The following is a 27963-nucleotide window of genomic DNA, read 5'->3' as shown; positions in this document are numbered from 1 at the left end:
GTCATTGTTATTCTCCTTTCTTTCTGGCGTCAGGCTGACCGCTTGTGGACATGATTTTCTTACGAGTATATTATACTTTCGTGAGCATAAGTATACCGAAATTTCAGTTTTTTTTTTATAGTTTGTGATTATGTAACCGATGTAACGTAAAGTTGGTCAATTTTAGTCAACCATGGGAAGCAATATTTTAATGTAATATTTTCTAGCATTATTATTTGGGATAGTCATGTCTTTGATAGTGGCTCATATCGAAGCATTATTCATTTGAACCAGCACTTTTAAAAGTTTGTTGCATTAGTCTTTGGTAAAAGAAGAAAACTTATGTTTGCCACAGTCCCACTGCCCGACATTCTTCAACTACTTAGCAATCGTGCTCGACAGCTGCGGTTTATGCATGCGTTTGTTTTGCTTCCTGGTTTTCGTCAGCTGCAGTAATCGCAATACACGCGCCACCCTGATAAGATGCGGGCTTAAGGAAGCGGAGGCAAATCAGAACCGAGACGTTCTGCGGCCAGTGGTAGCATGGCGTTCGTTCGCTATGTGCTTTCCGCCCCATCTAGGGCACAATATCTTGAGAGTGCTCAGAAGACTGGCACGATGGTGCAAGTTGTGTGGACGGGATTTCAATCTGGTTCTCGTTTCTTCCGCAGTCATGCGACGTTCCGAGGGGGAAGCAAGTTAAAAGCCGGCAACGGGAATGGCTTTTAAAAAGAAGCTAAGCATTAGTACGGTTTGGACTTAACAAGCAGCACAACGGTAGCCGTCCCATTCGTTGCGACGTTGACATTGTCGTAACGCGCGTTCTGTGGCCCTCTTCCAGATGCCATTAGTGGCAGCCATTGCCAAAAGTGCATTCTGGCGTAAATAGCAGTCAAAGTTTATTTCATTTCGAGAGCATCGACAACTGAAGGGTAGTTCTTAGTCAGAACACCAAATTGTTTTCACTGTTTGCCAACGAATTCAACGTACCGAAGGTGGGATTTTTTTTTTACAAATTGTACAGTACAGTAGTAACTTTTTACTGCACTTAATGATTTTACTGAAGGGAATAAATAATGGATATCTTTTAGCCGTACACTTTAAACCCGTTACTGTTATTTTGCATTTATTTTGAGCGATTTTTAATTGGCCCCAATTGACGCCCCCATAATGACCCATTTTCACTCATCCAGTGTCGCTTAAAAAACGCTTAATTGTTTCGCAAACTTTGATAAGCCGCAAATCAGGGTACAATCGAACATTGATAACGGTAAGACGCTTCGTTTTTCGCAACCGTCTACTGAAATGTGGGTCTTCAAACGGCTTCTTCTCTGTTGGGTTTGGGATTATTTTGTGTTTTTTTGTTTCATGAATGGCATACGACACCTTTCGGTCAGCTGAAACAGAGCGTAAAACGCGAGCACAAACTGTCGGGTGTGCCTACGAATCCACTATATACGTACCGGGTGTGTGCTGCATACCCCCGTTGTGGCTACCGGTGTCAGAGTGTGGCACACTTTTCCCCCTGCCAGAAGGGGAAAATGGGTGGTAGGGTCCGCCAGTGGGAGAGGGGTTTACGTGTGTTTACAGACAATGGTCACATTTGTTGCATGTCGGGCAAACGGTGGCTCGCGATTGCGGGATGAATTCTTATCGGTCTTCCCTGCGGCCAATTTTTCCGTGCACAATAGTGAGGGGTGGTCTCATCAAAGAAAAAGGAAAACTTGATGGCAAAGACTACACTGGGCAGCGTAGGGGAAAATGGGCATACCACCGTCCCGTCGTGTCTAGCGGGGTTGGGGACTACCAGATGTAGGAAAGTAAATAACCCAAAAGGTGACAGCGAGACGAAAGCAGCAACAAAATCCCTCCCGTAAATAAATAACGTGTACATCGTTGCGTGTACGTGTTGCTTTTTTCTATTTACATTTTTTTTTGTCACTCTGAAGTGCACTGTAAAAATAGCCCCCAATATGTGGTCATGTTTCGGCCAGCTCGACATTGCGCGTCATTGCGATGGGTGGGTTAGGACGGGTCGGAAAAATTACGCCAATTGTTTTCCCGATCGCTATCAGAACGCAGCGGAGAGTAATCAGTGTCTTTGGTAAATTGCGTCCGGTCGTACCGTTAGAAAAGAAAGGTTTATGCATGGAACCGATCGTAATCAGCAAGAAAGTAGCAGTTTGTGTACGGTGTTTATGTATTTTCTGCTGACGGCTTTAATATTGTATGAATTTAAATAAGTATGCACAAATGTAAACAATTGTCTAATTTACACGACGTTGATATTTTTAACTTAACGTTACACGCATAACTTAAAACCAAACCATGCTTAAGTTAATTTAGCTTATTTCTGTTTTTTTTTTTTTGACTTGTTTGCAATAAGCTTAAAAACAGATCATTTTTTCTATTAATTATTGTTACTTTTGTTTTAATTTTCATACACAATAAGCGTAGACACACATTATCGGTAGCCTTTTTTTAGTATCTTTTATGTGTATTGCAAAACATGCTGCTGTTGCCGATGTTTTCTTGTGTCATGTTGCTTGTTTCGTTCGGATACAGAAGCAAAACATAGAACAAAAACGAGATGATGGTTGAACTCTGCCATTGGCAAGGATATTTGTGTTTTGCTTCTATTGCTGTGTTCTCTCGGTTTGTAATCTAAAAGTCGGAAGAGAGCGTAAAAATAGCGCCATCAAATCCTGCCCCGCACCATTCATCGGTCCGTTAATCCTCTCATCGTGTCGTCCGACATTCGAAGCGAGGTTTATCTAGGTTAGAAGTGATCGGTGATCCGTGCACCAACGGGTTAGACATTTTTCCTTCCCCCTCGCCCGATCATTGCAATCACTTTTGCCTGGCTGTGACCTACATCGATGGGATGGTTCGTCCTCTGTCCTGGTGTATCCTTCTACGGTTGGAGCGGTGATTTCGTGCACGCTGGAAATACTTCTATCTCGACTGTCAATCAACCAGTCAAAACGGACATGGACAGAAATGTTGCTAGCAACGCTGTGATAGTGAAGGTTGTTAACGGAGTCTAGAACGAGGAAGAATGCGTTTTGTGAAGGATTGTGTGCGTTTCCGCATAACAGAAGATTAGGATGTATTATTATCGATCGAACATAGGATGGAGTAGTTGAATATTTCCTGTTCTATTAAACAGTTGTAGGATTGCGAACGTTTGTTAATATGAATATTTTTTTCACGTGAAATGCCAACTCCCTTCGTTATTTGAAACATTGTATTTACCTTGTCAGCATGTTTTTTTTATTAAATGCCTTTAACGCATACTATAATAAATCGTTTATTTACCTGCCTCATTTTTGGTTCGCGCCATTACTGCTCATTGCGCTTGAAATACCTTTTGCCAAACACAGCGCGCTTGCGATGGGGTAACAATCATCGAAGATGCTAAACTTGGGGGGGGGGGGGGGGGGAACTTGGTTCCGGTGCGAATTCGACGGGATGTCCGCAGCGATGCGATGCACATTTCAATTGCAACTCCCGCCGTTGGGACGTTGACCACTTTCGCTGCTGCTTCGTTTGCTTTGCTGCGCCCCATTTAACTAATTGCACTGGACCACGAGACTCGCACGAGCAAAGGCAGGGGGAGTGGACATGTTGACGACCGGTCGTTAGCTTTTGTGGCGTTGGAGTCTAACTTCCTCCGTGCTCGGTGTGCTGTATGCGGTATGCCGCCAGGCGAGCGTTCAATGTCGGCACGGAGCCTTCAAACAACTTCCGGCGGTTTCCTTTTCAAGGTAAACTTGTTTGCAAAGCTGCAACCGTGTGAAGTTTAGTTGGGCGAGAAATGAAAAGAAATAGTTGTGGAGTGGTTTAAGGGAGGCAAAACAAAACTCAAATATACGGTTCATTTCCATCACATCTGAGAGTATGGGGGATAAAGATTGAACGTGCTGCCCGGAAGATGGGGCGAGCGGCTAAGGGAGGCGTTTAGTAATAAGGCTGCTCTGCTGCTATCGGTTGTGAACTCCTGCAAAGTCATACACCTTGACGCAAACCGACGTAACCGAGGACGATTTAATCGTGTTTGCACTACTCACAGAAGTACTGGAAGATTTTATTATGTATTTTTTCCCTGCAAAACCTGATCAAAGAACTACGCCAGCTGGCTTCCTGTGAAGTCTGTAAAGATTCTCCTGCCGGAACACTGATATGTTACGGTCGACAAACTTTTCTAGCAGCTTGTCGTAACGCAACGAAATATGAACCTCCCGGTGAATCGAGTGCATAGTATTCCTCTTACTGAGAATACTTCACAGACCGGGTTGCATTTGAAAGCTTATCACGTTGCACGGTAGTTGCACCGCCTTCAAAGGGTTCTTTTTCCTTTCCTATCTATGTTAAAATAGCCCTTTTGGAGGGGACAAGATACGTTCCACTGTTTACACTTATATCCATCCATTACAAGCGCTTTGTTGACTTTCGTCCGGCGATCGTCCGTCAAACGAATGTCCGCGTTCGCTCCGGAGTGTCGTAGTTTGTGGCCGATTCTATAAACAAATAATTTGATACCAGTCCAGTTTGTGTATGTAAATAAGTTTTTTTTCATCCCAATTTTGTTCATTCCCCAAACCATATTCGGGATAAACAATTTTTGTTTGTTTGTTCATTGGACGTACATTTTTTTTTTGGGTCGGTTTGCAATGCATGCTTGATCGCACTCCCTCCCCCGGAGTGGTTGAACGGAACCGGCATATCATTCTCAATCTCACTACCAACGGAGCGCAACAAGCCGTATGCACGACTCGGGAATGCATTTTGCCAATCGATGGGGAAGTTTCTTTCATCCGTTGCGTTCGAAATACAAACGATGCATTTTACGTCTCGACTCAGTTAGTGTTCAATCAGTCGTGTGTACCAGTCGTTGGGCCTGAAGTGGTGGATGTAAGCACGTAGTATGTCGATGAACATAAGGGCGGGGTTCGTTGGTTTTGAATCGTCACGTCTGGATTTGGTTCCTTCTTTTTTTCCATCCAGTATTTTTGCAAAATCTTTAGCATACATTGTATGATTCAGTTTCTGGATCTTTTAATATTTACGTTGACAGGCAATAATAAACCCGTTTCAGCCTTACACTTTCACTTATGTTTTTAACTTTTAGTTTGATGAATATGTTTTTTTACGGTGTACAATTTTTTCAGTTTCTTTCCTGAGTGAACACCTATTTATTTAAATAAAAAAGATAAATATTTAAAAATTATTGCCATTGTTTAACTGATGTAATTTCACATATAAACGATTCTTTACAAAACTTTACACGAACGTTCACGCGAAAAATGTAAATTAAAATTCATGGGAAAAAATCGACTTTTTTTTCGACTAGGTCGGATCACGAGACAACAGCAATAGTTATGTAACTTAACTAACTTTGGGTCTACTAAATTGATTTTTTTATACGCTCTTAAACCAGCCTTCTGTAGTGGAGTAGATCTTTAAATGCAAATAGATATGTGCAAGGTTTTGGTAAGACATTTAATAGACGTAATTTATCACTTTGAAAAACTCTCTTTTTTTTAGTTTAGTACAAGGGTAAGTTTTGTAATGATGATGTGTGTTCGATTAAAATACAGCCCCTTACTTTTCCTTTCTTGCTAATTAAGCAATAAAATTGCCCAAAACAAAAAGAAACTTTAAAAACTTTAATAGATACTTGTGTTTACTTACTCATGTATCATCAATACAGAAAATGAATGTCAACTGGCGAAATATGTTTAACTATATTATGATTAGCACCAAAAACCACGTTTTATTGGCTTGCATTTTTTATGTTTGTTTCATGCGACGGAACTTATTGTCTCGCGGCAACTACCCACTTTCTCTTCATGCTGCGATCCCGTAATGGTTCCACCGTGGTATGGCTTAATAAAGCAAACCCCCGCTCCCCATTGCTCCTCCCATAACGATGCCCCGTTGCGGCCATGTAAGCTGATCCCGCGCGTGGTAAAGCATTAATTAATTGAATCTTGTTCAATCAATTTTGCGTTGCACCGCTTAGTATTTGCGGGCGGATTGCACATGTCTGAATGGTTAGGGGTGAAATATGGGCTGTGGGAAACCGGGGCCACAAAATGGATTGTTGTCGATTGCTAAGTTTCTCCTCCGAGCACCACCGAGGGCCAGGATTGCCGGAATCGGATTAGAGCTGGGGAGGGGTTGTCGCCTATGTTGTGTCTATATGCCGGATGGAGTTAACTCCGAAAACCCGGGGAGCGACATTTGGGGTGAAAGATGTGTTCTCAACGAGCAACGAAGGTCATTTATTGGGACGGGACGAACCCCCCAAACAACTCTGTGTGTCGCAGCGAATGCGAATTTGGTTTCGAACGAGTAGCAGGGTAGATATCAGTAGTGATCGAGCGGAGTGACTGATCAGTTCGGTTTGTTTTCTTCTTCCGTCAACAGCGAAAGCGAACTACAGTGCACCGTCCAAGCAGCACCACATCGACCTGGACGTCGGCGATACGGTTGTGATCGAGCAGGAGTCTTTCCACTGGTACTACGGCCACAACTGCTACTCGGGCGAGCGGGGCGTCTTCCCGAAGGCGTACGTGCATCGGGTGGACAGTAAGACGTCCCGCGATGGCGACCTGGTGATACAGCGCAGCGAGATCGTGGAGGAAATCACGACGGTGTTGCGCGAGTGGCAGTTTCTCTACCGTCGGCTCTACCTTTCGACGCATCCTTCGTTCAAGCAGGTCCAGAGCAAAATGCTGGAGCTGATACGGTTGCGGTCGCAGCTGCTGTCCGGCAATCTGCCGGTCGACGAGATGAAGAACATCAAGCTGAAGGCGACGAGCGAGATCGACACGGGCAACAAAATACTCAACCTGGACATGGTGGTGCGGGACGAAAGTGGCAACATACTGGACATCGAGCGGACGTCCACGACGCAGCTGTACGAGCATCATCTGAATGCGGTCGATCGGATCAAGCGGGCGAATACGTCCAACAACAAGAGCCGCAACCAGGACATCGTGAACCGGCACGCGCACAATCTGCTACTTTCGGTGCACAACTTCGTGTGCCGGTTAAGCGAGGACACGGAGATTCTGTTCACGCTGTACGATGGCGACGAGATGCGTGCCATCACCGAGAACTATGTGGTTCGGTGGAGCCGCCAGGGGATGGCGGCCGATTTGGATCAGTTCAACAACATCAAGGTGCTGTTCACGGACCTCTCCGGGAACGACCTGAGCCGCAACCGGATCTACCTGGTCGCGTACGTCGTCCGGATCGGTGCCATGGATGGCAAGGATACGGATCTGCGGCGCAGTAGTATGGCCAATTCGACCGGTGCGGGTAGCTATCGGTCGCACAAAAATCATCTAGCCACACAAATGAGTACTCCTTCCTCGCCGGGGCCGGGAGGCGGTGGTGGCGGTGGAGCTGGCTCGGGAACACCCTCCTCGACATCGCTGTCCAGCATCGGGGCGAACGAGTACCACATGCGCCGCCCGTTCGGTGTAGCGACACTGGACCTGCGGCCGATCATCAAGCGATCGGAAGATTTCAAGAGTGACACCCAGCTCAAAATGCCGTTCATACCGTGCGAGAAGGAACCGCTGGAGACGACACTGCGCAAGCTGATCACCAACAAGGACCTGGGCGAGAAGAGTGACGCGGCCATTTGGATCAGCGTGGACATACTGTACGGCGATATCAAGCAGGTACGCGACGAGTATCCGCACCTGGTGCTCGGAAACGTGGCATTCGCGCGCAAGATGGGTTTCCCGGAGGTGATCTTCCCGGGAGACGTACGGAACGACCTGTACCTCACGCTGGTGTCGGGCGAGTTCTCCAAGGGCTCGAAGACTAGCGACAAAAACATCGAGGTAACGGCGTACGTGTGCAATCGGCAGGGTGTGGCAATTCCCGGTGTTATCAGCAACGGAGGCGGAGGTGGATCGTTGAACGAGTACAAGTCGGTGATCTACTACCACGAAGATCGGCCGAAGTGGAGCGAAACGTTCAAGATTGACGTGCCGATCGAGGAGTTCAAGCAGTGCCATCTGAGGTTTACTTTCAAGCACCGCAGCTCGAACGAGGCGAAGGATCGCTCGGAGAAACCGTTCGGGATGGCGTACGTGCGGCTGATGAATGACGACGGTACGACGCTGCAGCACCGCCGCCATACGCTGCTGGTGTACAAGATCGACCACAAGAAGTATGACGAGGAGACGCAGTACAACTACATGAGTCTGCCGTCGCTGGCCGACGATCTGCCGACCGGTGGTTCGAAGCCGTCCATCGCCGGGTTCAGTTTGGCGTCGAAGGACAGCTTCATCATCGAGACGAACCTGTGCAGCACGAAGCTTACGCAGAATGTCGACATCCTGGGGCTGCTGAACTGGTCGTCACGCAAGGAGAAGATGGAGGAATCGCTGAACGCGCTGATGAACGTCCGTTGCGAGGAGGTGGTCAAATTTCTTCAGGACATCCTGGATGCACTCTTCAACATACTCGTATCGAACGACGATCCGGACAAGTACGACAACCTGGTGTTCAAGTGTCTCCTGCGCCTGATTGAGATCGTGTATGATCTCAAGTACCAGCACTTCCAGTCGGTACTGGATCTGTACATCAACGAAAGTTTCTCCGCCACGTTGGCCTACGAGTAAGTGTTAGAAAATGATTGTTGATTTTTGATTTGCTTTACATTCTAGCACGTTCTTCCTCCTCCGTAGAAAGCTCATCAATGTGGTGCAAACGCACATTCGGAACGCCATCAACAACATCGTCAAGGATCGGGCCACATCCAATATTTACCTACTGAACGAAAACGATGAGGCGCTGTATCGGACTACCAAATATCTGCAGTACATCATGAAGTTTATCATCCGCTCCCGGCTGCTGTTTGCCAAACTCAACCACGACAAGGACCGGGAGCTGTTTGAGGCAAGCCTCGAGGAGCTGCTGGAATCGTTCTCCGAGCTGATCTCGTACAAGAACGATCTGCTCAAGTCGCAGGGCGCCATGCTGAAATATCTGCACATCATAGCGTCGGATCTGATGCAAGTGTACGATCCGGTAAAGCTCAGCCAGAAGATAGTGGACATTATCATGAACGTGCCGCCAGGCCGGTTAAATCAATCGAAGATGACGTGCATCAAGGATGTGGTCGACTCGAAGCTGTTCAAGTTGCCCCAGTGCCGGGCAATCTTGTTGCCAGTGTTTTGCCGACAGATCAAGGACAAGCTCGAAAGCAAGGAAGAGGTAAGTGATCGTTACCACGCTATCGTTGCGCTGTGTTTCTCCTTCATCTTTGTGTGTGTGCATCTATCGTTGTTTTTTTTTGTTTCTGCATGGAATGTGTTATCAATTTTGTTTGTCCTCTACGCGTGCCGCTTTCCTTGTATCGAGTTTTGTTTTCTGTTTACACTCTATCGCGCACACCTTTGCCTGTGTTTCGTCTATCATATGAGTCCTGTTTATGTTTTCTGTTTTGCCTGCCTGCCCGTTTGTCGCACATCACATACCACTTTTATGTCTCTCGTGCACCGATCATCGATGAATGTATCCGCTCCGTACTTCACGTACATCATTTATTTGTTTTGTTTGTTGACCGAAGAGGATTGATTGCACAGCATTATTTGGCTTGCAGTGTGCGAATCCTTTTCGGTCGTTTGTGCCCTCATGTTCCTCACAAACACGCGAACGCATGGGAACCGCAAATTATATCACCCGAGTCCGTGCGTGGCCTCCCTGCACGCATCATGTTACGCGCATGAAGATTTATCTATTTTACCCAATTCGACAGATTGAAGGTGAAATAGTCCACCACCATTCTCCTCCGGCACTGTGCAAGTCTGCCTGTCAATCATCACTTCCTGATCATCGTAGGACGTGTGTAAAAAAATGTGTGTTTACATTATCACAAACCACCTGCTCATAATTATCCTTTTCCCCCTACCCAATCCATTGTCCTTTTATCGCATTAACCGTTCATTACCCATATCATTTCGAGATCATGTGTACAGCTCGTAATGGAAATTCCAATAACGCAATATCATTTTCACCTCGTTAAGCTCAATCTCATAACTCAATGAACGTAGGATTTATTCACTGCCATATCATAACTCATAATACCTTGTACGTTTCCACCAGCTGGCATCGTTCACACGCTTCAGCTTGGTTCAGATTGGTTCATTCTAGTCGTTTTCACTCGCTAAAATTGTAATCGTTCCCCCTGGTGGATGTGTAAATAAATTTTCCACGATAATTTTCTATTAACATCCTCTATGGCCAATGTGCTACCATTTCTCCCCATTATGGTTGGGTAGTTCTTGAATCATCCAGTAAATACACGCATTCACCCATCCCGGCCCACCCGTACTCCCACCGGGGGGGTTGGAAAAGCGGTCGTAGAAAAAAAATGTGTCGATAAATAATCCAGATGAGTTTAACAAATTTGTATTTTCTTTTTCTCTTTTCCTTTCCTTCCCGCCGGTTTTGTAAACCCCCTTTGTTCCCAAACTCCCAAAATCCCATCGAACAACCACCACATTTGCCTACCACATGAAACGGATTTGGATAATACAAAACAAACCCAAATTAAAATACACACGAACAACTACCTTAATCTCTACCCCATGAATCTTCCGTGTACGACATCGTAAAATAAACACACACGTTCGATCTGCGTTCTATGAAACACCCAAAAAATATGAACTAAACAAAAACATATCGAATCCATCATCCATCCGGTGGTTGGAAACTACGGTTCAAAACGATTAAAATTATAATCTTGCTCGGTTCACACAAAACATATCACGGACACACATGTTCGCGCACCGTTTTTTTTTTCTTTCTTACCGTTCGTTTATGTGTGGCTTATATCAACAATCCGCGAACCGCGCACGCATCAAAATGAACTGCTTCATTTCCGGCGCTGTGCTTTTTTGAACTTTTTTTTTACGACATTGTTGTTAATTTTGCTTTTATGTTTTACTCTGGTATTTGCGTGCGTTTCTACAACTCTTCGTCGTTTATTCTCTGAAAAATCTTATTTTGCCAAATTTTTATTGTTTTTAAACTTACCTTTGCCTACATCATTATTTGTAAATTATTTCCTTATTTCGTTGGTAAAAACGATTGATTTTCTTTTTAAAAAACTAATCAAACGGTGCCCTCGTACAAATTAAACATTAAACATGACAACAACATTTACATACTGCATACACACACACCTTCCGTCCTGCACACATCCCTCTCTGTTGGTCACTCTCGTGGGCCAAATGATGTTGATGATGACGGCTACGTATCGACAATTGTGTGCTTCCGATGCTGTGCGGTAAATAATGATGGTAATGATGGTGTAATGCACAAAACTTTGCGCGTTGATGCGCCACCTTTTCCGTACACGGCAACGGGCATGGAACAATGCAAACCAAACACATACACACACACACAACATGTTTACACAGGGTGACTTTATGTTCGACATACGGCAGCAGGAGAAAAATCTTACCAAAGCAGCTAGAGTGCTTGGGGAGAGCAAGTCCCAGCTTCATACGCGTGAAACCACCGCCAAAACGAAGGTACTTTTGTTGTTGCTTTTTTGTTTCTTTATTTTGTTCCCGATCTCAACAGCGTTTGTATGATGATAAATTGTCTCGCCATTGTTTGTGTTCTTACTTCTATGGTTTTATTTAATTTGCGCGCCTACTTTGCTCCGCTCACAAATCTTCGCTATTTTTTCAGTGTTTTTTTTTTTTGCGAAAAATGTGCACCTTCCGTTTTCTTTGGCACTTTTCGTCGCCGAGTGATGCTTCTATTCCAAGTGAATAATTTTCCCACCACGCGCAAACTTTCGCGCAGGATAAATCGTGATAAATTTAACCTTCTTTAGGATGCAAACAGTATTTTTGAGGTTTGAGAGTTTGAGTGTGTGCCAATATATTTTCCCGTGTGAGAGTGTTTGATTGTTGCGATTGCGTTTAGAAGACTAAGAAAAAAGTGGGCAGAGGAGTATAGATTGTAATTTAATAGCCTCGAACCAAACAGCTAATTCTTGTCTATCTTTTTCCCCCGCTGCACCAACGAAACACACAAAATCACACGTACAAATCCGACAGGTGGCCGAATGCGTCAACATCATGAGCAACATGCTGGAGTTGCTGTTCCACAGCGAGGAAGATATCGGTTCGGTGGAGAACGACGTCCGGGACATCATGCTGATCCTGCTGCGCACCGTGATCACGAGCTCGATCGCGATGGATCGAAGTAACCCCCTCGTTGGCAACCTGGTCGCGATCATGCTCGGAATCTTCCGCAGCATGACCGAGACACACTATCAGTGTTTCGTGCGCAGTTTCCTCACGAGCTACGAGCTGCTGGACTTCCTCACCGAGATACTGCTCGTGTTCCAGGAACTAGTCTCGAAGCCGGTCTTCCCGGCCGACTGGCTGGACATGATCATGCACCAGAACACGGTGATCCTCGGTAGCCTGCGCCACTTTGCCGCCATCATCATGGGGCAGTTCTTTAGCCCGTTTGAGCGGCAAGTTTGGTCGAACTACTTCCAGTGTTCGATCACGTTCCTCACACAGCCGGCGCTTCAGCTGAACCGGTTCAGCAAGACCAAGCAGTCGGTGATCCGGGCGAACTACCGTGATATCCGCCGGGAGACGGTGTTCGAGATACGGAAGATGTGGTTCAATCTGGGCGAGCACAAGATTATGTTCGTGCCGCGGTTGGTCGGGCCAATACTGGAGATGAGCATGATCCCGGAGGAGGATCTGCGTCGGGCGACGATACCGATCTTCTTCGACATGATGCAGTGCGAGTATTATAGCTCGCGGTACGCGATGGAGAGCTACGGCGACACGAAGCGCAACACGGCGCACATTAAGGGTAACTTTAATGACTTCGAGAAGGAGATCATCGAAAAGCTGGACCACTTTATCGAGGGTGGGTACGGCGACGCGGAATATAAGGATCTGTTCTTCGAGATCATGCACGAGTCGTGCAGCAACCACAGCACGCTGCAAACCCACGGTGTCCAGTGCGTGCAAGTGCTGACGCAGCTGATGGAAAAGCTGCTGGAGTACCGCTGCCTAATCCACGACGAAAGCAAGGAGAACCGGATGGCATGTACGGTCAGTTTGCTGCAGTTCTACTCGGATGTGAATCGAAAGGAAATGTACATCCGGTACGTAGACAAGCTGTACGAGCTGCACATGGAGTTCGACAACTTCACCGAGGCGGCGTACACACTGAAGCTGCACAGCAACGAACTGTACTGGGACGAGACGCCGCTGTCGCTGCTGTTGAAATCAAAGCGCCACTATCTCGCCTGCCAAACGCACCGTACGCTCAAGGAGCAGCTGTACCGCAGTATGATCGATCTGTTCGACAAGGGCAAGATGTGGGAGTGTGCGATCGACCTGTGCAAGGAGCTGGCGCAGCAGTACGAGAACGAGGTCTACGACTATCTCAGTCTGGCCGAGTTGTACAAAAAGATGTCGCTGTTCTACGAGAACATCCTGCGCACGACGCGGTACGAGTCGATCTACTACCGGGTTACCTTTTTCGGGACCGGCTTCCCGGAGTTCCTACGCAACCGGGCGTTCGTGTATCGTGGCAATGAGTACGAGGATGCCGGTTCGTTCAATATGCGCATCCTTAGTCAGCACCCGCGGGCCGAGCTGCTGCCGACGTTAACGCCCGGGCCGGAGATCCAGCAGTGCGAGGGACAGTTTGTGCAAATCGTTAAGGTGGATCCGGTTAGCCGCGACATACGCTTTGGGGGCAAGAACACGCAAACGATCGCGTCCAACATTGTGAAGTTCTACAAGTCGAACAATGTGAGCGAGTTCCAGTTTTGCCGCCCGATACGGGAGAGTGGTGTCGGAGGGGACGACATCGCTGGGACGTTCTACGAGCGAACGATCATGCGAACGACCGATCCCTTGCCCGGTATACTGCGGTGGTTCCCTGTGAAATCCTCTGAAACTGTGATGGTAAGTATGAGGGATGGTGCTGTTTCACCATGTGGTCGAGTAACGAGTAGAGCCTAACGAAAAATCACTCGATTTTCTTCGCGTAGATATCCCCCATCGAAATGGCCATCGAAACGGTGGATGCTAAGAATCGAGCAATTCGGGAGCTGGTGCTTGAGCATCAGAATGATCCGCGGATACCGGTCCACTCGCTGAGCGCCGTTATCAAGGGTGTAGTCGATGCCGCCATTAACGGCGGTTTGCCGATCTACGAAGATGCATTTCTTACGCCGGAATATCTCGAGAATCACCCGGGCGATGATCATCTCGTTGCACGTCTGAAGGACCTCATTGCGTCACAGATTCCGCTTCTCGAAGTGGCGCTACTGCTACACAAGATGAAAACACCCGCCATTCTGTTGCCATTCCACGAACAGCTGGAGAGGTGCTTCGCCTCGATACAGGCGAACGTGGAGGCGAAGTACGGAAAACGGGTGACCGACATCAAAATCGACCGGGACGCGGAGGTTACCCTCCGGCGCCACATCTCCACCAACCAACCGCAGATCAGCATGGATTCTAGTCGACTGTCGGAAACGAGTATTGGTTCGTCTGAGTAAGTTCAACAAGTCTCAGGAGATTGATGCAATAATCTAACCCCGGTAATTTTACCTTCCTTGTCATTGCAGCAGCGGAATCTCGAAGAACCAAAACAGCCGCCCGACGACAACCAGCTCCGGAGGATTCAAAAGCACCATCGCCAATCTGGCCAACTTCAATACGGTCAATCTAGCGAGGTAAGTAAGCCTGGCGAAGTAGGACAACGTTTAATCATGATTCTATTGTGAACTAACACCGATGCTCATGCTCATGATGCATGAACATAGAAATATAAACGAATGGTTTACATATTATTCCTTTTGAGGTTTTTTTTACACTAAGTTAAGATTTAAAATAATGTTCAACAAAATAATGAATTGGAAACAACTTGTTGCTATCAGGGCAATTATGAAAAGATTACGATCCATCCTCAACCTAACCTTTGGTTAATATGTAAACTCTAACCAAAACGAACACAACTAATCAGTTCATAGTCATTGAAAATATGTTTCCCCTTTTTCCCCCACTCTTCTCCCGCAAACAATCTATTGGCGCTGTTATAACGAATGTTTGGGTCCACGGATACAAACAAAATCAACCTGAAAAAAAACCAAAATCCCACACCAAAATGGTATCGGCGAACTTTCCTGTGATTTAGCGACTTCTTCGAGTTCGATCGAATAAGTCTGTCCAGTTTCACGGCGAACGGGTCCGGCGGTAAACTGATTTCCAACCTTTCGACCAAGATTGGCACCAAATTGCGACAGTTCGTATATAGATCAATTTAAAAAAAAACGAAATTATGTTGTGTTTTTTTGTGTGTCCTCACTTTTGTGTTCTATTTGTGTCAACACGTTCTGCATAGAAACAAAACATAAAGACACACATTAGGGAATTTTTACGCGATCAACTAAACGATCAACTAAATCTGGAAGCAAGATAGTTAGTCCTGGATTAGAGTTTTGCAAAGGAATGTTCTGAACTAGAATTCCAAATGATTTATATCTATTTACAAAATCGATGTGTTTACTCGTCAATTTCTTGTTTTCTCTTCATTTGAACAAACTCATTCCTTATGAAATAATCCACACGGTCAACATACATCATGAACATTATTTTTTTTAACTTTATTAAATCACCGTGTTTAATATTTTAAAAATACTTTGTTGTTAAACTAATTACTTTTAATGTTAGTACAAATTAGTTTAGGTAGTTTAACAATAATTCCATTTCATGCTTTGCTTGCAAAGTCCACTTTATTTCAAAGCACATATCTTTTACCAGTCAATTTTTTAATAACTTCACACCTGTTTTATTAAAGTTTGGTACATTTAGAATGCAGAAAAACACAACACACATCAAAACATATGTACTATTGTGTTTCATACATCACAGCAAAGATTTGATATTTATTGATTTTCTCCTTTATTTTTGTTTGAACTGCTATTATGGTGCGCGTCGATTTCCATCGAGCAGATCGCTGCTGGTCCTTTCTGGCGATCTTTAGCTCCTTCGTTTGGGCGATCTTCTGCTTGCCTATCGCTAAATGCTCGTACACGTGCTGGGTTTAACGCTTGGCGTAAGCGAGGATCGTATGCTGTTGCAAGTTTAAGCTAGTCGTTTTCTTACAAACTTAACCATTGGGTCGATACCGTTGCAAGCCGATACACGCGTAAGAAGATAACGTAAACAATTAAGGAAAAGGGAAAGGTGCAAACGGTGCGCGGTTCTGTTGTGAAAGGACTTGGAAAAATCGTTCAGGTCGCATGCTGCTGCTCTCTGCTAAGGCTAAGGAACGACTCGCGCCTTGTTGCCCGAACCGGCGGGGTTGCTGTCGCTGCACGATAATAAGGAAGGATTTCAGCGGAGGTTTGGTTGGTGTAATATGGGTGGTTCACTGTGAGTTTGTTTTGCGTGCGGTTTTCGTTCCGTTCCTGAGTGTGTGTTTCCTCTGTGTTTTTCTCCACTTTACTTCACTTTGTATCGGCATTTCCACCGTCACGAAACTGACCTTCTACCGGTGATAATGTATGCTTCTATGCGCTGATCTAAAGAAAGCCCCACCTAAGGCCGTTTGCTGTTTGCCGTCGAACTGTAACTACTACTACTGCTAAGAACCGGATGTCGAAGCGTTCGACGAAGAGAGTGTTTTCTAAGTTGTATTTACATTTTGCACATGTTGTTTTAAAGAAACATACAGCTACAGCTAGCAATTGTTTTCAGATTTTCACCAGCAAAGCCCGCAATATACTAAAATAATATTTTCCTCATCTACCGTGTCTCTATTTTTTCTCTTTCCTTTTTTCTTTCGTCTGCTTCCTCTCTATCGATCCTTTAAAAAAATGGACGGTTGTAGGCTCGATCTGTCGTCGCACATACTTCATTCGAACGGGAAAATTATGTCGCAGCATATATTTTCCTTTCTGCAGCATTAGACCGTTTCGTTTGTGTACAAAAAAAAAACACTTTTGCTACTGCTATCAACCCTTTAACTACTCTAATTTTTAAATGATTCACTTCATTAATCCTCTTCGTACAACCTGTGTTTTGTTTTACGGTTTTGTATATGTTAGTTGGAAAAGAATCTAAACTTAAGTTTGTACATCTATCTTCTTTGTATCGTTTGTTTGTGTTTTTGTTTTATGCTTCATTTTCATTCGTATCTTATCATTATCCACCCCGTTACTTTCCGTTGGTATCGTTAGAACTTCCCTTGGCACGTCGCCCGGATCGAAGACAAAAAAGGATAAAACGCTCACCAAACGTCGATCGAGCCGTAAGGTAAGTGTTACCGTATAAAGTGGTCGTTCGTTGATAGTAGTGATCTCAATTTACCTAACGGTTCGGTCTTTTATTTTTTTGTAGATGGATCGCGAGTCGCTGAGTTTGTCGGTTTCAAATAGTCAGTTCTATACCAGTCCCATATCTACTGCGAGCGAGCACAGTTCCAGCATCGTGTCCTCCGATCGGGACAGTGGTGGCCCGGTGAGCCTTTTATCCACCGGTGTTTCGTCGATGACGATCACGACGGCAACAACGCCAACCAATGCGGCACCAGTTTTTGAGTTAACCGAGGAGGTAAGTGTAAACAGGACAATACACTGCTTGGGTGTAATGGGCATTTGTCTAGTTCATACGAATTCGTGATTTACTTTTTCAATTTGTAATTTCTCTCTCCCTCTTTTTCGGCAGCTACATCCAAAGCGACCGCTTCGCTCGGAGGTAGAAAAGGAAAAGCGCCTATCGAGGCCACCCAGCATTGCCACACCGACCATGAGCAGCAAGTCGATGGCGGGCGCAACGAATGCCAACGGGAGCATCCTCCCGGGCGACACGCACTCGATCGAATCGGCTGACAGCAGTAGCAACCGCAACTCGATCATTACGAACGGTTCGACGACGTCGGAGGAGGACAGTAGTGTCCCACCACCTCTTCCATTGAAGACGCGCAACGATGCCGATTACTTTAATCTTGCCGGCAAGGCCGCCAACTTGACGGATCAGCAGCGCCATCATTTCCAACCGTCGTACGGCATCGGCTCACCGCAACCCAACAATGCGAGCCACTACATAACGTTTAAACCCATCATGACGCAGGGTGCGACCGGTGCGCCCGGTGTGGTGGCCATGAATGCCTCATACGATGTGGTTGAAACGCGAAACCATAGCGTCATCGTGATTAACTCTTCGTCCGTTTCGACCGTGCGTTCCCCGGGCGGTTGCAGCAGTCCGCCTCCCGGAGCGTACGACGATCGGAAACGACCACCGACGCCCCCTCCAAAGCCAGCCAGGAATTCGAAGCATTGACACACGCCATATTTGGTGGATCTTTCGTTTACACCGACCTTATTTAGGTTGCTTTTGAGGCCATTTTGATTTCCGCCGATTATTGGAAAACGGGAAAATTAAAAAACGAAACAAATGTTATCTCCTCCGAGAGATTCCTACCTGTTTCTATCCTACTTTGAGCCAGATTTGGAGGGAGGTAAAAACACATGACGAGCACACCGGAAAGGGACAAGAAAATAGGGAAAGAAAACCCTGCATTAGGCCGGCCTATAAACCGTTAGGTGTGACTATTGTGTGAGATGGGAACCTAAAGCAAGAAAACACACAGGGATGCTCTAGCTAGACAAAAGTAGAGGGTTTTTATGTAAACAAAAAAAGACTTTATAGTGCTAGAAGGAAGCTTAGTAAAATGTAGTGCTAAGGACAATGTAGGGTAAACTATCAAAGTTTGAACAATTAGAAACATTAAAATCAACAAAACAAAAAGAAAATGTACCATACACGAACTTGCATGAGGCATGGAAGGATGAAGACGAAAGCTATCCACTTGACGATGTGCTTTCTCTTCTTCTACCCACTGGGTGTATGTAGCCTACTATGTTCTCGTACAGGTGTACAGTGAAAGCGTGACGCGTTTGTACGGTTGGCATTTCGAAGGTGACAAAACATGATCCGCTAGGCCATATATTCTTATGTTGGTAAGGTTTCTGGTTCAGTTCTGCTTACACATGTCTATCCTTTTATTTAAGTATAATCCGCACTCCGTTGGATGCACGTGCCGAAGAAGTCTTCCGGCATCATAAATAAGATGTGGTAGAGTTGCATAGGTCGATGGACAAAGTATTTACTTTCGTTTTCGTTTAGTTAGTTAGTAAGCATGCAAGAAAAGTGACACTATTTCGGAATGACCAAAGATACATGTATAACCTCCGCTTCACAGTGTTAACAAAATTGATATGGCAATGATAGGAAATCAAAAAAAAACTCAAGCAGGTTGCTTTATGCATTATAGAGCTACTTAATTTACTTACGTTTGGGAGACAGTTTCGACGTCGACGACGAAGAACAGAACAGGCAATACTTACAAGCGATCAATGTTGATAGTTCAATTAAATATGTTCCATCTCGGATGCGTATTTGTGGTTCGGTGTAGTTATTACCTGCACGGCACGTAGTGAATAGATGTCGTCGTGCCGCAAAGCAATTTTATTTATAGACCAAATATTCGATGCAATTATTTACCTAAGGAAGAAGACAAAACGGCACGATCGATCACGCTGCAATTATGTATACATTTGTAATATAAATTATGAAATAGAGTCTATGTTTATCAATGACCATTATACTATTGCTCCTGCGCGTATATCGTAGAAATGTGTTTTTTGATAAGTTTTTTTCACTTCATTTGTTACATTATACTTCGATGATCGTGCAGTGCTGTATTTGTGGGAGCTATAAGTGACCGATGGCTTCACACTTTACCGACAAATGCTATGTTTAGATAAAGACCAATACGGACCGATGAATAAAACTAAGTTTAATCAAGTGAACCGTTGCGCACGTTTTTTTTATTAGATTTATTTTATAAAATCTTGATACATATATCAAAATCTTGATATATATATTAGGAAAGTGAAAGCGTTAGATTCGTATGGTTTGTTTTTTCCCGACATACTTAATTGATTGAAACAAAATATACATTTTTAAATGCTTCATTAATAATATTTCTCCTACTGTTAACTCAATATCAAAGGTATGATGATAAGTAAATGAATAGCGACACGTCTCATTTTTGGGATATTTTTTCGTTTTGTATAGTAGTTCCCTATTTTCCACTTCTTCTTTATTTTTCGTTGTTCTTCCACACGTTTTGTTCATAAACGACCCTTAGTTTTCTAGTACCATACATGCAGTAAACAACCAGCATTAAGCAGTGGCGTATCTTAGTTCAATAGCTTTTAAAAATTGTCAATTTTAAAAAGTTTTACCCACGATTGGACTGCTCTATAATCAATTCAAAGCAGCTCGCTATCGGCACTGCACTGGCTATTGGATATTGTCAGATTTTGGCGCTCCTTTCGAATTGTATCGACATAATGCATCAGCTCCGCCTTGGTGTGCTCGTCTTCTACGCGCAAAACCGCTGCGGAGATCATCCCAATCGCATTATCCAGCACCCGTTTCGCCATCCGTACGCTCGGCATTACCAATCGAATCTCATGTCGTTCAATCATTAGATTCTGTGTACGAGCTGGCCGTCGACTGCCTGACGGTCCTGCTGTAAAATCGTGCATGCGTCTTTTTCGTGGCCGTCCGGCGTGCTGAGAAGTTTTCGATCCTAAAACGGCTGGCACATTTCCCACCAGTTTCGCTTTCTCTTCGTTCAGCATATCGCGCCGGTAGTTAGTGCAGATTTTAATGTGCTTTATTTGCCGCCCCCAAACATGTCCCACTTCGTCCTCTAGGGTGAAGACTAGTGCCGTTTTCCTCAGCCCAGTATTGAAGCAAGTGTTTTGGCAGGTGAACTGCAGCGTTAGTTTGGTACCCACGGTATCCGCACCAAGCGGCACCCGGACGGCGTACCGGTCCTCGAAGAACGCTCCCGTACCTCGGCCAACGTATTCGTGCTGCTCGTTTTTGCACCGGACAACGTGCTCTTTGATGTTCTCGAACTCCTTGCCTTCGTCGGTTGCCTGATGATTGCGGCAGCGCAAGACTGGCTCGTGCTGCGATTCCGGCACAACCGATACCAGCATGGCACGCAGATAAAAGTTGCGCCCACCAGGCACGTTATGTTTCGCTTCGAACGCGCAAACGCTGTCCAATTTGAGGAACAGTTTTTGAAGATTTTCCGAATATACGAACCCGGACCCTTCGGTGTTGGGTAACACCACCAGAAAGGGCACGCCAGGGTGGTGGTACTCTTCCGTGGAGGGATACTTTCCGGTCGGATCGATAGGTAAGTCAGTGGTCTCGTTCGCATTCTGCGACTCCTGAGTATACGTCGGTGGTACGGTGTCATCGCCATTCACATGAGTAACGAATTCCAGAATGTTGTCCACGAGCATTTGACTATCTAGTTGAATTTGCTGGGTTAAAAATGAGATACAATACATCACACAAGTTGCTAAATACAAGATTGGTACGCACATCCGCACAGGGAAACAATCCTTACCGAATATCCAGTTCCTGCTAACAAGTCCTGACTTAAATCATTTATAGATTCGCTGTTGGTCAGATGGAAAAGAGAATTGTTAGGCAAAATTTTTAATTGACTTTACCTATAATACACACTCATCATCTGGATTGGCCATTGCCGTGCAAAAATTGTATTGCGCTCAGAATTTTCGAGGGAATGCTGTTGTTGTTTAGTTGGCTGAAATCATGCGTATAAAAAAAAAGTGAAAACACAACAATCATGTAAGTACAGGAATGTTTATAGATTTGTGTACAGCTAGTTAAATTATTTTGCAGATTATATGTGCATTATTTTTCAGCACTAACACGGCCTACAGTATCTGGTATGGTATCTTACCTAATTGAGGATTGTTGCAAACAAAAGTCTGGACGGATTTCACAGTTTTTTAATAAACGCTGACGCGGGCTTAAGTAGGAACCTACGCTCTACATTTGGGATATAAATTACCTTAAAAACACAACTGTCCAAGCGTTGACACACTTTAAATCAAATACTTATGCTTAAACTTAGAACTATCTTCCACATTAGCCTAGGAACAATTAATTTACAGAGATAACGATGCAAAGGAAGCAGAAAACAGTTTAGTGTTGATTACAAAGCCGGTCTAGTTGTTGTGGGGAACGATGTTGACAGCCGAGCTTCTAAATACCTTGGTTTATTTTGTTTACGATTTTCTTTGCAGGATGTCAAGGTTCCCGGAGTGAGAGAATTGAATCCTGGTGCGTAGACGAGTTTGAAAATCAAAAATATTTTTGGAAAGCCGTTTAACCTTCAGGTCTACGACCAAAAATACCCACGTTAACATACGACCACCTACCCCGGTAAGCCATACGTATTGTATGGGAGTTTGCATTTTGCTGTGCTTCAAAGCCTATATATTTTGTTCTAGATGCTGTAGTGAGTTGAAATTTTCAGTGATGATACTTAAGAATGTTTTCTAAAGGGCACGGTAAACGAAACGTAATCGCTGGTCTCTAGTGTATCGTCGATATTCGGGCCAATCGTCATCTGTGCTTTGTTTATGTTTTGCAACTTGGTAAAAGTTGCAACATTGCAAATAAAAGGGTAAAACTTACCCAGGTAGGCGGTAGTAGATCTGATGGTTAAATAGTCTATTTCTAGTTTAAAGCTCACCGGATCAACTAAGGCAGCGCTCTGTCAGCTATCGAACAAGACAAACACGACAAACACGACAAAAAAAAACGATCAAACCCAAGCAATCGTATGGAGGTGCTCTGTCAACCTGCATCGAACATGTCCGACAAACACGACACAGAACAAAACAGTTTGATTTTGTCGTGCAGAGCGCTGCCTAAAGTTACCTAGGTTAACGTTCAATCGGGCTCCCCGGGTAGCCCATACATTTTGTATGGAAGACTCCGTTTTTCTGTACTTCAGGCCAAATACTTTTTATCTACATTTCGGATCTATTTGAAATTTTCGTTGCAGATACTTTAGGGTGTCTTCCTAAATATTGCATTTTTATAATTTTAAAAATTCATTAAGTATATTAATTTGATATTCCAAAAAATTTCACCCTACTCATGTACAACCCAAAACTATGTAGTAATTATATTTTACATAGAAGTTTTCATTTTCCGTATTTCAGTATGCATATCTTTGGTCTTGGAAACTGAATTACTTAAAATTTTCAGAAATTTATTCAAGTTTTTTTTTCAAAAATGCTGTACAAATGTTAAATGTTCAAATAGGATTGTTTCATTCAGAAACATGAATTCTTTAATTTAAGCAATTATACCTTACGGTTAGGTCTTAAAATCTCAATCTAATATTAAATACAAATATGCTAAACATAATTTTGTTCAGAAAATGTGCGCCACAAACAGGTTTATTCATCCGCTTTTATTCGACTATGACTGTGATTGTGTGTGAGAGTTATTGAGTTTATGAAAAACTTACAATCAGAAACAGAATTACTAGGAACAACAATTCTGATGGAAAAAGAATAAAGTAGCGGACAAAGCAGTGTTGCCAGTTCAAGTGCAACAGAAGACTACGATTACATGATGCTACTGAAAGTGCATTAGTTTGTACAATATTTTATGTAGTTGACGACCAAAGATATCAGTACTAAAATATTGAAAAAGCCAACATCTATATGAAATGTATGAACTCCATAGGTAGATAGTTGAAGATTTGAAGAGCGAAATTTTTTGGAACAGCAAATTAATGTACTTAATGAATTTTTAAAATTTAAAAAAATTATTCAATATTTTAGAAAACACCCTCTAAAAATTTCAAATCGATCCGACATTCATTTAAATAGATATATGGTCTGAAGTACAGAAAAAAGGAATCTCCCATACAAAATGAATTTAAAATATTATGTACCATTAAGTCGTATTGTACTAATATGGCTCCCGTTCGACATGGGCCTACAAATCCTTGGCTTGGCAAGCTGAGAAACATAAAAGAACTCGGTGTCAATGACTTTACGGTAAGGAAGATCATATAGCAAGATTGTGGGGCGAAGTAAAGAGCTCGATAAAAGATTCTCCCATAACCAACCGCATCAAGGAGCTACGGGTTGAACGGAATAAGCAAATTTTGAAATTTTTAAGAAGAAAAAATTTCGTCACACTTTTTACTGACAAAAGCGGGTAAACAATCGTTCCAGTATTTTATTCTAGAACCGTCCACTATATTAGTTTTCTTGTAATAAAAAACGTGTACGACAAGTGTAAAAATCTCTATCGAACCTGCTATTGTCATGGTGTTTGCAATGTATGTGAATTGATCCGTTGTTCATTCCACATGAACATAAAAAGACACCACGGAGGACCACATTGAAATTTAAAAAAAGTATGTCTTTCGGTGGATAAATGAACACTGCGGTTAGAAGCAAAAAGTTGTATTTCAACAAGATTGAGCTCCGTCCCATACCTCGAAAAGCATCAAAAACTGGTTGCAGGAACATCTTATGCTCTGGTCAAAAGATAGATGGTTGCCATCCTGGATTCCGGGTTACCCAAAATGGCGCTTTATGAAGGTCAAGGCTTACTCTAAACGCCACCCAAGTACGACAAGCCTTCGGAAAACATAGACCAGTATTTGGAGGGAAATGGCAATTCAAGTTATATTTTTAGGACCTACAGTGCATTCCGAAAGCGTATGGAGACTATAATGGCCACAAATGGAAATTCAATCGCAGACTTACCTGCTTAAAAACATTGGCAAACATTTTGCTCTAGAATAAATAAGAGATCTCCTTAAATTTTTGATGATATTTCATATTTTGTTATTGCCAATTGGGTCAAAAGATGACACACAGACGGTATTGTTGTTTGTACTTATGAAAATCTTGAGAAGCATGAAAATCAGCCTCAGCACAGACTTTGATCAGATTCAGTCGTATTTAATTTAATTTTCATACGTATCACGCTAATTGGTTTACCATATCATTTAAATGAGAATGTGTATCCACTTTTGCATCAAATACATTAATCTGACCAAAGACATTGGCAGAACAAGTGCCTAGATGGATCTTGCGCGATCTTATTGAATTTTTGAATCCATTTAAATTCAGTATGCTATATAATATCGCTACCCATCGCACTATTAACATTCTATTCTTTTTCGCGTTGTATTCAATTTTCCACGACTAACCGGCGTTCATCTTGGGGATACAAATTCTTCAGCGTGGGACGCAACGTCCAAGATCCAACACAGGAAGATACGAAAAAACCCGTTTGATGGCAAGGTAATCTTAAGGCAAAGCAATCGCATATAGCGCCGTTGATCTCCATCCGGGAGATCAGTGCTTGCTCGACCCGGCAGAGATACGCATGAGAACAGGCTTTATAGGCTCCTGAACGGAAGTTAGGACTCTGTGTTCTGGCATTTTTCTACCTGTCGCCATCGTTTCCGTGCAAGTGGTTTCCGTAGCTAGATGGTGCCTTTAAATTCCAATCGAATGTTGTCCATGCGGTGGATCGCCTTCTTGGTTGTGTGTTCCGTCATCGTCGATCGTTGCATTGCGTTGCAAGGTACAATATATTCGCAGGTTTAAAGACAAATATGAATCTAATAATGCATTGGGGTTAGCTCGAGTTAGTTTGTTGATAATAAATTCTGGTAATTGATAAACAACCGACCATCATCATTCTCAACGTTCAAACGAGGTGTACTAGTGGAATAAAATGGTTAGATAATTTAAACCTATTTCCATGCCACTAGTTGACAATACTCTTGCAGCATAAAGTCAGAGAAGAATTGAAACTTTTTATCAGATCAATTAATTATCAATCATCAAAATCTCAGCTATGATGAATAGTTATGCTATTTTTGCTTTCGTTTAGCATTTAAATCAATATGTTCTAACATTTTTTCCCACATTACAGAGGGTGAATCATGTACCATCCTGTGGGAGCAAGGCGTCTGCACGCCGTTCTCGAAATGTATACGGGGCTCGAGGTTCCCAGTATGCAGTTACTCCGCGCAGGAAGCGATCGTGTGTTGCCCTCAATCACAGCAAATCCGAACTAAAAACTTCCCACAGAGGGTTCCATTCGAATCAACTAACCGTGATTTGGGGACACGAAAAAGTGTCCAAAGTGAGTAACAGTAGATCCTTCAATGTAGGTTTGCATTTCATCCGTTAACCGTGGTAATTTTTTCTAGTGTGCAACGAGTATAAGAAACTGACTACGGAACGTGTGGCCATCAGACCGCTAACGCTGTATTCGGAACTGGTCAACATTGATGTACCGAAATGTGTAACGGTGGCTAAATTGATCGTTGGAGGAAAAGTAACGAAACCCGGGGAGTTTCCTCATATGGCAGCGATTGGGTGGCCTAAACCGACCGGAGGGTACTCGTTCGACTGTGGAGGATCGCTGATCAGCGACTTGTACGTCTTAACGGCTGCCCACTGCTTTTATAAAAGGTAGGATTTGAACATATTTACTTACAGAATGAATGTGATAACTTTTTCTGTTTTCTGTCAGTGCCTTGCCGTCGATCGTGCGTCTCGGTGATCAAAACCTTGTGCGTACGGACGACGGAGCCGAACCGGAGGACTACGATATCCTGCGATTCATCCTGTACCCACAGTATCGTCGTAGCGTAGGCAAATATAACGATCTGGCTCTAATTCAACTCCGATCGCGCGTCGTCTTTACTAACTTTATCCGTCCCGCTTGCCTTTATGACTCGGACTTCATTAACGTGCGGACGGCGATTGCGACTGGATTCGGGCTAGTAGAAGGTTTCGGTATGAAGTCGGACGACCTGCGTAAAGTGGCACTGAACATCTACGACAACGCTCTGTGCGCCGAACAGTACACAGCCAACCGTTTCGTACGGCAAGGGATTAAAGACACGCAACTGTGTGTTGGTGATCTGGCTGGTGGTAAGGACACGTGTCAGGGAGACTCCGGCGGACCGCTGCAGATTACGCACGAAGAAAACCGGTGCATTTTCTACATCATCGGCGTAACATCGTTTGGAAAGGCCTGCGGCAGTTCCACACCGGCAATCTATACTAGAGTGGCTCCATATCTCAGCTGGATTGAGTCAGTAGTGTGGCCGTAAAAATTGTACATACGAAGTCAGCGAAACGATCGATACGCAAAAAAAATTGAGAAAGAGAAAAAACACCTGAAGATACCTGAAATTCTATGCAAAACGGCTGCAAAATATTAAAGTATGCTACCAGAACAGAGCAGTTCAGTTATTTTTTGTGTTGTTGACAAATTACATAATAACAAATCCAATTTTTAGCTTCAAAATTTTAAATTCAAAGTCAAATATAAAACAGGTCAAAGAATAACTGTGGAGACCGTGATCCATGTTGGTCGGGAACTACTCTAATGTGCTGTAGTTATGTTTCATTGGTTTGTTTTGTATCTTTGGTGTTGCTCGGAATTTATTATCTAAAACACAACATCAATGAATAAATTATTACACACGTTAAAACTTAGTCTAGCTAAAACGATACCGTCCTGGCCAACGGTCGAGGAGCAAAAAGAGGATGAGTGCTCATGGGAGCTTTCCGGGAAGCCGGTGCACACATCAACAAGATGACAATTGCGTGTCGTCTGTGAGTGGCAATTGGCGCTATACACACACAGGCTCCCAACATCCCTCCTTCTTTAATATCGCCTGTACGGCGCCATCCATTGAGGTTGTCTTCGAACTCGCGAAGACCGACGTGGAGGTGGTACAGGCGACGGCGTATCACCATCTGCAGTTTCAAACCCTGGCGAGGTCGGGGACAGGAACGTTTCCGGGGACAGCTGCTTCGACGACAACGATGACGATGACGATGGCGATGACGATGACGATGACGATGATGATGACGACGACGGCGATGATGTGGAGGAAGACGGTGAAGACATACAATCTTTGGTTTCCACTTCCTGTTGATGACTAGTAATTGGACTAGAATATGGGCCATGGACTCGC

At 44.0% G+C, this 27963-nt stretch overlaps 2 protein-coding genes across 2 annotated transcripts in view; both read left to right on the top strand.

The window, feature by feature from the left end:
* Positions 1 to 18443, top strand: part of LOC131284897 (dedicator of cytokinesis protein 2) — a 38013-nt gene extending 19570 nt beyond the window's left edge. Inside the window, exons 2-11 of the mRNA XM_058313755.1 lie at positions 6412 to 8623; positions 8694 to 9222; positions 11433 to 11546; positions 12084 to 13970; positions 14057 to 14565; positions 14639 to 14746; positions 15208 to 15315; positions 17255 to 17330; positions 17415 to 17627; positions 17742 to 18443. Of these exons, the coding sequence (XP_058169738.1) occupies positions 6412 to 8623; positions 8694 to 9222; positions 11433 to 11546; positions 12084 to 13970; positions 14057 to 14565; positions 14639 to 14746; positions 15208 to 15315; positions 17255 to 17330; positions 17415 to 17627; positions 17742 to 18356 (6371 nt within the window). The 3' untranslated portion in view covers positions 18357 to 18443. The remainder of the gene's footprint in view (positions 1 to 6411; positions 8624 to 8693; positions 9223 to 11432; positions 11547 to 12083; positions 13971 to 14056; positions 14566 to 14638; positions 14747 to 15207; positions 15316 to 17254; positions 17331 to 17414; positions 17628 to 17741) is intronic.
* Positions 18444 to 18864: 421 nt separating this feature from the next.
* LOC131284896 (venom protease-like) lies at positions 18865 to 27090 on the top strand. Its single transcript, XM_058313754.1, has 5 exons — positions 18865 to 18921; positions 20903 to 21095; positions 25899 to 26111; positions 26179 to 26443; positions 26505 to 27090. Exons 1-5 carry the CDS (start codon positions 18865 to 18867, stop codon positions 27088 to 27090), a joined length of 1314 nt encoding a protein of 437 aa, XP_058169737.1.
* Positions 27091 to 27963: the final 873 nt, after the last annotated feature.

This window comes from Anopheles ziemanni, chromosome 3 (genome assembly GCF_943734765.1).
Source record: "Anopheles ziemanni chromosome 3, idAnoZiCoDA_A2_x.2, whole genome shotgun sequence".
Lineage (NCBI taxonomy): Eukaryota > Metazoa > Arthropoda > Insecta > Diptera > Culicidae > Anopheles > Anopheles ziemanni.
Note: the sequence above shows the minus strand (reverse complement) of the source record. Positions and strands in the feature narration are given on the sequence as shown.